At 45.8% G+C, this 9,949-nt stretch overlaps 1 protein-coding gene across 1 annotated transcript in view; it reads right to left on the bottom strand.

Moving 5' to 3' along the window:
- Positions 1-1,689: 1,689 nt before the first annotated feature.
- Positions 1,690-9,949, bottom strand: part of IGFBP3 (insulin-like growth factor binding protein 3) — a 9,166-nt gene continuing 906 nt past the window's right edge. The window contains exons 2-5 of the mRNA XM_011946806.1: positions 6,532-6,758; positions 5,856-5,975; positions 4,131-4,271; positions 1,690-3,163 (exon numbers count right to left, since the gene is read on the bottom strand). Of these exons, the coding sequence (XP_011802196.1) occupies positions 4,146-4,271; positions 5,856-5,975; positions 6,532-6,758 (473 nt within the window). The 3' untranslated portion in view covers positions 1,690-3,163; positions 4,131-4,145. The remainder of the gene's footprint in view (positions 3,164-4,130; positions 4,272-5,855; positions 5,976-6,531; positions 6,759-9,949) is intronic.

The raw sequence follows: 9,949 nt of genomic DNA on the forward strand, positions 1-9,949 counted from the left end.
TGAGAGTATGCAATTTTAAGGTATTTACTGGAAGTGGCAGGAGAGCATTTAGAGGGAATAGGTGATCATAGGTATTGTGTTAGTCAGGGTTTTCCAGAGAAACAGAACCAACGGGTTATATCTGTCTATCATCTATCAATCATCTATCTATCTATCTATCTATCTATCTATCTATCTATCTATCTATCTATCTATCTATCATCTACCTATCTAATCTGTCATCTATCTAGTCTGGCTACCTACCTACCTATCTCTAATCATCCACCAAAAAAGATTTATTACAAAAAATTGGCTCATATAAGTATGGAGGCTAAGTCTCACCATCTGTAATCTGTAAGTTGGAGAACCAGGAAAGCTGGTGGTGCAATTTTGCCCAGGCAGGCAGATAAAAGGCATGAATTCTTTTTTCCTCTGCCTTTTGTTCTATTCAGAACCTTAATGGATAGGTGGATGCCTGCCCTGCCTACACTGGGGAGGGCAATCTACTTTACTGAGTCCACTGATTTAAACGCTAATCTCATCTGGAAACACCTTCACAGATACTATGCTCACAGTATCACCCTCACAGATGCTGTATCTGGGCACCCCATGGCCCAGTCAAGTTGACACATAGAATGAATCATCATGAAGTGTGGGAAGCAGCAGAAGTTAAAGGTTAAGAAATGAGGACAAGAAAGGGCACATGAGTTGGTGGCTTCCAGGAAAACAAACCTAGTGGGCTTAGAAGGCAAGCATTATTTTGTAGCTCATAGCTCTTCAGCAGCTCCCAAGGGGTTGCCATGCTCTGGTCCTGGATTTCCAGACACTTGGCCTCGCTTCCTAGGTGCTCCAGGATTCTGCCACATAACTCTCCATGGCGTTTGGTGACTGCTCCCTGCAATGGGCTCCCTCTGCTCACTGTCTCCCTCCATCTTCACAGCTTTGCAGTCACAGCACCCCCAAGGGGCCTGCCTTCTCAGTTTTCCTGGTTTCTCATGTGATCAGCCTGAGACCACACCCCATAATCCCCGTCCTCTGAACACTTACAGAACCAACTTGCTGCTCATCACATACAACACATGTGATAAGGGTATTTTAGATATTTCATCAACAAATCAGACATGGTGCTAGACAGGAGGTAACTCTTCGACAGCAATTTATCCTTGGATGCCCTGAAGCCACAGGCTCAGTGTTTTGTCTAAAGTGGCTTTGACAAGTAACAATTGTTCCAAGGATAGGGGACTTAGATCCCAGAACCACTTCTACTTGGAGCAGAGAAGGGCCACTCTCTGCTTGGAGTAAAGGGCATGAGACTTAATTGCTGAGTGTCTGTTCTGGTCCCTCCCTGCTTGTCCGTGGACAGCTGCTAGTGTTAGATGGAACAATACAGGACACAACCCCAGAAAGGCAAGGACCAGTCACATAGGTGCACATTGCTGACCTGATCAAACCTGGGCCACAGGCTGTCCCAATAATACAGCCTCCTAGAATTGAACCGTCTTGCAGATATGATCCAATGCCTCCATAGGTTGCCCACAAAGCCATGGAAACTGACTTGGGTTCTTTTGCTAGAGAGGAAAGCAGGGAAACGTTTGTGTTTATGAAGTTTCCCACTACAGCTAAAATATTTTCCCCTTTCAGGATTATTTTATTAGTGATACAAAGCCCAGAGATGGTCAATAACAAAGGGAAAGAGATTTTTATTTTTAGTGGTAAAAACTTTATTTACTATTTATAAATACATTGCAAGACAAACTTCTCAAAAATAGTTTTCCCCCCAAAAATTAACAAAATAAAGAAAAGCTAATAGGTAGGCAGAATGTCTTGAGACCCCTCTGTTTCCAAGGAGAGCTCTGTGCAGCGTGTGTCCACACCAAAGGCTGCAGCAGGGCAGAGTCTCCCTGAGCCTGACTTTGCCAGACCTCCTTCGGTTTGGCCTCTGGGAGAGCAGCCCAGCCTCTGGGCACGAGCTCCTTTCCTCAGTCATGGCCACGGTTGTATCATATAGCATCTCTAACATTTCATCTAGGATTATCTAGTATAGATCTTATTATATTTGGGGCTATGTTGTATACAATGTTAACAAGGCCATATCTTCTCTGCATATATGTGTGAATTATAAAGAAAAGCATGAGAATGACTCTAAGTTCAACAAACATGGGTGAATCTCTATGTGCTCCCAGTGTCCTGGATGGGCTCCCCAGCAAGCCATTCCTCCTTCCTGTTCTGATATTACTATTCTTTTTTACATTGTGCCAAGGAGGACAAAAGATGAGAGATGAAAATAAAGCTTTGGCTTTAAAGAGCTTATCCTCAGAAATAAGCTTTGTCTTCAGTTGTTGAACTATAAAACACTATTTTCTGTAATCATCTGAAGAATCATGCCATTATTTGTGATGCCTCTGAATGTGGAGGCTGACTCTCCCTGTCTCTCTGTCCCTCCTACCCCATGGGGCCACAGCAAAAGCCATCCTGGGCCTTCAACTAGGCCATGTCTTCAGGAAGGTTCCTGAAAAGGAGGGCCCATAATATCTGCCTTTATAGGTCCCCAGATTGCCCTAGAACATTCTTAGATATATTTTTTTTAAACAATTAGGACTCCACCTTATTTTCTCCAATAGTCCCCAAGCAGTACAGGCCATTTGAAGATATAAACATTCTTCTTGGTTGAGGGACCCAGGCCCTTGTTTCAAAAATGACACCACAGAAGGCTGTGAGCTCCAGGAGCATGCGTCGGGATGTCCAGATGACTGGGGTTTAAGGGTTTCCCTATTCTCAATAAAGCCTGTGCACACTGTACAGGGAGTGGGGGTGAAGCGTGTTCTCTACATAGGCAACACAGCCGCCTAAGTCATGAAGTCAGTGGTTGGCCGCTTCGACCAACATGTGGTGAGCATTCCACGGGGGCATGAAGTCTGGGTGCTGTGCTCGAGTCTCTGAGTATTTTGATAGGAAGCGACAAGAAAATTCAAACTGCTTTTTGCTGACTACTGGAAAGTGAAAAGATGCTCAAGTTTACCATTCGAAGAAACCATAGGCATTTCAAAAACCTCTTTCTAAACTTTGGTTTAAAAAAATATCAGTTCACCACAAACAGAAATATAAATCGAGGCTGTAGCCAGCTGCTGGTCATGTCCTTGGCAGTCTTTTGTGCAAAATAAGGCATATTTGAGCTCCACATTAACTAAAACAAAAAGAAAAAGAAATATATTGAAATAATCCCCCCAAAATCAAAAGGGCTTGACTCTTGCTCTGAGATATCCAATACAGCCTGCAGTCTAATGGCACTAGGCCTGCAAGTGCAGCGCTGGGGTCTCAACCCATGTTTTTAAATAAAGCAACAAGTACCATCTGCTGCTTACAGTGTTCACTGTCAAAGAGTTACCCTCAAATTAGAATTATGTTTTTCCCACTTGTAAGGAAAAAACAAACCCTTCTAACTAAACGTGCAAATTTCTTTTGCTTAGTAAATTTGTCTTAATAAAATGAAAGAAAATGTATTTCTTTCCCCCAATAGTTCCCTCATTTATTAAAAGAAAACAGAATACTGGGTATAATAGCATTCTCTAAAATGATTGTTTAAAATTTCATTTTTCTGCTAGATTTAAATGAACTTTATTAAAATTGTATTAGCCACAGACTAACAGAATATTCATAATATATTTTACAGAAAAAAAAGCCACATCTTCAGACTGATGCTCTCCCAACTGAGCTATTTCAGCTGTCTCACATTCACATTTTTAATTTAGATACACGTATCTGTAGCAGGTTCTTGCGGATTAAAACAGTTTCCCTGTTAAGATAAATGGACCTCCAGACTTCATGGGTAAAGCCTAACTTTGAAAATCTTCACTTTGTGTGTGGATGAATGACAGCTTAGGTGCTGTGAGGTGTCTGAAATAAAGCAGAGCATCCCTGAGGCACACTGGCCAGCCTCCTTCCCCACACTTGTTTGGTTGGGTTGATGGGGTCTCCCTCTCCGGGCACCCTTCTGAGGGCTCTGTCCTATTTGCTTTGCTCTTTCTGGCCCTGAGCTGCAGCTCCTGGGTCTGCAAGCCTGGGGAAAGGCTGGTGGCCACGCCCAGCCCCCCGAGGTTAGTCCAAGGACAGTGAGGCCCTGGAGCCCCAGGCTGCCCCTCCTGAGTGCTCACCCTCGCGGCAGGCGTCTACTTGCTCTGCATGCTGTAGCAGTGCACGTCCTCCTTCCCCTTGGTGGTGTAGCCTGGGAGAGGCTGCCCGTACTTATCTACACACCAGCAGAAGCCCCGCTTCCTGCCTTTGGAAGGGCGACACTGTGGGAGAGAAACAGAAGACAGAGAGGTGAATGCCCCTGGGTCTGGTGTCAGGTGGGTGACCAGGGCCCATGATGGTTTGCCAGCATGACTCTGCTATGCTGAGAAAGCACAACAGAAATTTCAGCTAAGGCTGCGTAAGAGCCACGCGTGCCTAGGCCCGCTGACTGTGCACCTGTGCATGTGTGTGGGTTTAAGTTCCTTCTCCAAGAAAGCGGGGGTGGGGGCAGTTTTATGTTTCTAGGAGTGTAAGGTGGACACCAGTCCTTGCAGAACCTCTTGGGCCTGCCGACTTCTCTGCCAAATGTGGGACTGAGAACATCACCTCTGCCTGGGAATGCCACAGCCGTGCCTTTGGAGCCCACATCCAGCCTCACACGACACCTTCTCAGTATGAATTTGTTGAATGAATGACTGATATAAAATGTGGGTATAAATAAGCCATGGCAATGGAGGAAAGCTTAGGCTTTCGGACTGTGGCCACTACTACGAATCCTGGTATATGGTCACCCTGAGGCCACTGTGGCTCGCTTAGGTCTCCGAAGGCCAATTCTGTAGATACCAATTAGAAAGCTAATTGAAACAGTGTCATCACATAACACAAAGTCTATAGAAGCATATTTATTACAGCTTCATATTACTACATCTTAAATTTGTTTGATCATTTTCAGCTTGTTTAATTGGGACTTTAGGCGTATGACTACATTTGGGACTGATGTATAGACAGGATTCGCACTCCATTCCTTTTCCAGGAATAGGACTGTGTTGCAATATAAAGATTTTGAAAAGACTGCTGTTTGATGTTGATGACTGTCATGCCTTCTTCTCACTTGGGCTTTCTAGGGAAATGCCAGTGAATCGCAGGAAGACCACAACATGGCCAGTTCAGAGAGCCTGGCCATCCCCAGCATGGACCGAGTGTCTGATTTCAAGTTCCATCCCCTCCGTGTAAGACAGACACCTGGTGTGTGCTGGGGATGGCCGGGCTCTCCAAGCTGGCCATGCTGCAGTCTTCCCCCAACTCACTAGCATTTCCTTGAAAAGCCCAAGGAAAGGCCCAAGGGAGACAGATCTAGCAACGGTCTTTTCAAAATCTTAATATTGCAACCTTCTCACTATCAGGAAGGCATCAGTAGGAAAGGGGACAATTGTGGGATTTCAAGGTAAGCTTTCTGTGGTACGACCTCATGTCACACTTCTTGGAAACTGACTGCAATAGTTGTTTGAAATGGGACGCAGCATTAACAAATGTGTCCACATGTCCACCTGCGGTTTATAAAGGGTACCCCTGGGCAGTACCTTGTCCACCCTGTGGGCGAACTACTGAAAGGGCAGGAGTGGGAAATGGGTGGTGGAAAGGCACTATGGTTGAGGATTATGGCCGATATAGCAGCACTCAGAGCAACAAGTCAAAACAGCCTTCGGTCTTACCTCCTGAGACGGGCACCAAGTCCTGGGCGCTGGTGCTGCACAGGCTCAGAGTTAGAGCTATGGCCAGAAGAGCCTTGGGGCTGGTGAGGTGGGTTTCTCCTCTGCGTCAACAGAACCCGAAGAGGAAGAAAACACACTGAGGACCTCACTTACCTGCTTTTTCTTATAAAATCCCTTCTTGTCACAGTTGGGAATGTGTACACCCCTGGGACTCAGCACGTTGAGGAACTTCAGGTGATTCAGTGTGTCTTCCATTTCTCTACGGCAGGGACCCTGGGGATCAGGAAGGACCAGAGCAACAGAGTCATGGTTATTACTCTAGAATGTGTGTTTTAAAAATTTAAAAATCTTTGGGCCGCACGACTGCCCAAAGTGGGACCTGTAATTTGCTCCTCAGACACCTTATGTCTGATTTAGCAAGAAAGTCCCTCGAATAAGCTAACCATCACTCCCTGTCTCCCTTTTGCTCTTCCCAGAGTAAGTCACAGAAGCTGATATAGAACCAATAGCAGGTCAACAAGCACAGAGGATGAAGTACATAAACTAAAACTATCTTTATGAGAATATTTTTCATTATCTCTAGAGGTCTTTATGACATCCCATATGCTTTTAAGAGTGTTGTTTCAGCTTGATCCTCGTAAGATTCTCCAAAAGGGTCAATATTCTTTATGTAAGGAGAGGAGAGATGTGAGGCACAGAGGGGCTAGGGACTGCCCACCCATCTGCCAGAGGCTGGGGCTTGTTGAGTAAGAACTGCCCTCAAGAGGCTCTGAGTACCCAGGCTTGGCAGGTCTTGCCCTCCTCGTTTAACAAGAGGAAAAGCTCTCACGTATTCTGTCTCCCGCTTGGACTCGGAGGAGAAGTTCTGGGTATCTGTGCTCTGAGACTCATAGTCGACTTTGTAGCGCTGGCTGTCTTTAGCATGCCCTTTCTTGATGATGATTATCTTTGAATGGAGGGGGTGGAACTTGGGATCAGACACCCGGTGCGTGCTGGAGACGGACGGGCTCTCCACACTGCCGGCGCTGCGGTCTTCCTCCGACTCACTAGCATTTCCTTGAAACGCCCAAGGGAGACAAACACGTGAGAGTCATCAACATCTATCAACAGTCTTTTAAAAATCTTAATGTTGCAACCAGGTCACATGTAAATGACAATATTAGTTGACAATCCAAATAATTTTTTTTTTAAATACCTCGGTGAAGTATTAATCCATAGTACTACTCGCTACATGGTAGTTGCTCTACTTCAAGAAGTTATCTGTTTGAAAGTCAATCTGACAGGGGCTCTTCCTAAGTAGCTGCAACTAAAGAAGGCAGACAAATGCTTAAGTGCCCCTCAGTAGAAGGTGAAGGCAGTATGCTTCATCTTCCACCGGCAGGGGGCAGACCCGAGTCACAGGAGGCTGCTGCAGCTGCCGGCTCAGAAATTTTGCAGTGAACTCCAAGTGTGGTCCTCCCACCCGTGGGAGCAGCGGCAGCCTGGGAGACTTGTAAGAAATGCATATTCTCCACTCTGGAAACGCTGGAGTGGCGGCAGCAGTCTGAGTTGTAACAAGCCCTTATGGGAATTCCGAGGATTGACCAGTACCGTCCTCAATGCTACCAGGTAAACGGGCTATAAGAGCTTGGTGTCCAGCTCAGATGGGAAAACTGAATTATTACCTGCAAAGTGTTTTGCCTCAGGGGCTCAGAATTATGCAAGCATGTTGGTGGCTTGTTTTCTAGGTCCCTGTTACATCTCTAAAACTCAAGGTCTACACAGACCCTGTGCATCCTGCTGGTACCTGCCTGAGTCAGTCCTCTTCACCCCTGGTGAGCACAGGAGCACATGGATGCAGACAGTGCCAAAGTCCCACTCACAGCTCAGACTTCTAAGTGCCAAAGAGCTTTTCCTTCCCTGGGTGGGGATGGGGTAGGAGAAATCCCCCTCCAGCAGATCTCCCTTTTATAATAAAAAGTGCTAAATGAAGAAAGTCTGATACTTAAAATGGATGCTGGAATGTTAACAGTTGAATTAGAATTTTAAGTATATGACTAAATTCGAGACTGGATCTGTGGCCAGGATTCTCACTCCATTCCTTTTTCAGAATGAACTTGGAGGGGCTGTAAGACACCTATAGGGATCAAAGGCTACATTCAGAGCCCAGGCTCCCAGAGCCTGTGGACCATGCCAAGCTCAACCCAGCACAGACCTCTGAAGGGCTTCGGCTTAAGTCCACAATTGAGAGTCATGAAATTTCTCTACTACAACAAATAAGACTATAATGTGTAACCCTAGCAGGGAGCTCAGGTGGCCCATCTGGTCCACAATCTATTCTAGAAAGCTACCAGGGCTGCAATGATTTGGTTGCAGATGCTCTGCTCTCCCCTGGAAGTAGCTACTGGCAGGTCACTCACCAGGGCCTTAGTTTCCTCACCTGCCAAACAGCTCACTGAGGTCCTGCTGTAAAGTTCCCCAAGGGGTTTCATGCCTTGGGAAGCACACATTCCCAGGGTCCAGGCCAGAGCCTCACAGAGGAGTGCCCTACCTGCGAGGATTTGGTTTCAATTTCTTTTAATCTTAGCTTTCTTTCTTTTTCAAGGAAATACTAAGATAAAAGAGATACTAAGAATGTAAATATTCTAAGAACATGTAAATAAACATATTTATATTTCTTTTCCAAGAACCTTGAGTAATTTCTTAAATTTCCTTGGTTTCTTCTTAATGCCTGGGCTGCAGACTAGGGCATGAAGAGAAAACAGTTCTATTTAAGCAACAGATAATTGTGACTTTTGACTGTCATAAATTCACCTTTTTTTGTCAAATGGATTCTAGAAGTCACTTAGATCTTTTTATAATCTTATAGCTCCCCTTAACCTATACAACAGAGCTACTAAGATGGTAATCATGATTGCTGAAGCCTAAGAATGACAATGTGTATCAGTATTTCTAAGATCACTTTTTGAATACTCCAACATGCACAATAATGTACAACACTTGGCAAATGACATAACTTTGCCCTGAGAGACAAATGCCTCCAGCAGCTTTAACAGCTGACCACAGCCAGTGTGTTTTAGGCATCTGGAATCTTGCCTTTCCATGAATCCAGTGTTTCTCAGGGGTGAACACAGCCAGCCTTGCCTAGCAGAAAATAACTTTACCTGGGCATGGAACTCTACAGCTACATAAATTATAGAGACTGTTCATCCTGCTAGCCCTAGATGGGGGCCTGCCTAGTGACATCTGTCCAATGTGATCGTTGGGGAGTTGGGGGGATTAGGATGGGGAGAATTCTCTCAGCCTTCAGCTGTGCAAGGCAGGAATTTTATTTCCTCATATAACTAAGTGAGACTGGCTAAGAATGCTTGAAAGATGAACGGCTGCCAAATCCACTTAAACAACGCCACCCGCTCCCCCCGCCCCGCTTTTTTAAGGGAACAATGTGATGCCCTTACCAGAGTCGCTGCCTGCCTGATAGACTGATAGTGGCTGAGCCAAGAGGGTAACTCTGCCAAATGTTTGCATTTTTCCTCTTCCGGGGCTCCCTTTAACATTTCATTCCCCCCCTCCCCCCATTTCAGATTAAGAAGGGAGACAGCCCTAGGACTGATTCCAATTCCCTTCCCTGTCATTGAAATTGACTTAGTCCACATTGCCCGCACCCGCCACGCACCTGGACGTTTGTTTGAGGTCGGCACAGGTGCGGAGGTGGCCTGAGTTGTAAGAATGGTATGGTACTAAAAGTGGCACGTGGGGTTCAAACCTACACTCTGTTGCGGCCTCTGGGTAACTTTAAGAAGATACTTCTTTTTCAACTTCAGGTTTTCCAACCGCAGAAGACACCAAAACCCGAATCCACTTTACTTGTTTTTGGACACACCGGGACTAGACATCGCTTTGCAAACGAAAAGGCTGTTCAAAGTCAGTATTTTAACAGAGAGGTACTATTTCCTACAACCTACCTGCCCACCTTCCTTGGTCCAAATCCGCCTATGTCCCCCATCCCCAAGCATCCCTGGGATTGCGGTCCACACCCCCGTGCGGGGCGAGGAGAATCTCCTGTGTCCAGGATCTTTCCAACAGCTAAACATCGGTACCGCTCCCCTCAGCTCCGGAAACCTTTAACCCATTTTCACTGAAAGCGCTTTGCAATTTACAGGTACTCTGCACTTAGAGAATCAAGCAAGTAGAGGGCCGGCAGGGGAGGGTCCCTCCGGTGAGCGCCTTCAGTTTCCCCACATACTATCTCCAGTGAGAAGAAAACC

Source organism: Colobus angolensis, unplaced genomic scaffold, assembly GCF_000951035.1.
Source record: "Colobus angolensis palliatus isolate OR3802 unplaced genomic scaffold, Cang.pa_1.0 Scaffold253, whole genome shotgun sequence".
Lineage (NCBI taxonomy): Eukaryota > Metazoa > Chordata > Mammalia > Primates > Cercopithecidae > Colobus > Colobus angolensis.